Source organism: Eimeria mitis, genomic scaffold (assembly GCF_000499745.2).
Source record: "Eimeria mitis Houghton genomic scaffold, Emh_scaff5856, whole genome shotgun sequence".
In the NCBI taxonomy this organism is placed as follows: domain Eukaryota; phylum Apicomplexa; class Conoidasida; order Eucoccidiorida; family Eimeriidae; genus Eimeria; species Eimeria mitis.
Genome location: NW_013574098.1, coordinates 2,639 through 3,311, shown reverse-complemented (window position 1 = coordinate 3,311; position 673 = coordinate 2,639). Strand labels below are relative to the sequence as shown.

Genomic DNA, 673 nt, shown 5'->3' with positions numbered 1-673 from the left:
TGGCAGTGAATGCGAGGCGGGTGTCCCGAGGCAGCCGGGTCTTCTCCTTGACCTCTCAAGAGCCAGTATCCTGTCAGGCCCCCCCAAGCCTGTGCTGGAAGGCCACCCTGCGCAGAAAAGGTCTAGCATGCCATTTGAAAAGGCAGCATCCATTAAAGAACAGCTTGGACGCAACGACATATGGGCATTTTCCACTGACGGTATGGAAGCTGGCACGAGGCATCTTCAGATAACCGGTGTTGAATTTTTTACGACTTTTTTAGATCTAGAGGAGCTGGTGTTTCTAGTGACTGCATCGGCCATGCTTTCATGTGGAGTGCTGCGCCTGGAGTTACAGTACCCGAATCTTGAGCCTCCCTGTGGCTCTAATCACCTGCGATGGACAGGCATTTTCTCGTTTTCTGCTTTTTTCTCAGAGCACTTTGAAGATTGGTCCAAGGTCGTTTTGGCGCGAAGCATGTGGCGTGGGGCGAGCCCTCACACGTGTTGCATAAAGGTTTCCGTTTTAGGTCCTTGGCCTGCCGCTCAAAACCCCCTTCGGGTTCCTTTGATTCGTTTTGCAGCTAATGGGCAGTTCACACGGGCAGCTTTACCAGCTCCTCCCCCGCTGCTACTTCAGATTCGCCAGCTGCTGCAAGGAAGATGCCGGGCTATTGGAGGGGTTAAAGCCATA

At 53.0% G+C, this 673-nt stretch overlaps 1 protein-coding gene across 1 annotated transcript in view; it reads left to right on the top strand.

The window, feature by feature from the left end:
* Positions 1-566: 566 nt before the first annotated feature.
* Positions 567-673, top strand: part of EMH_0084590 (uncharacterized protein) — a gene marked incomplete at both ends in the record, with an annotated part of 2,047 nt that continues 1,940 nt past the window's right edge. The window contains one exon of the mRNA XM_013500791.1: positions 567-573. Within this exon, the coding sequence (XP_013356245.1) occupies positions 567-573 (7 nt within the window). The remainder of the gene's footprint in view (positions 574-673) is intronic.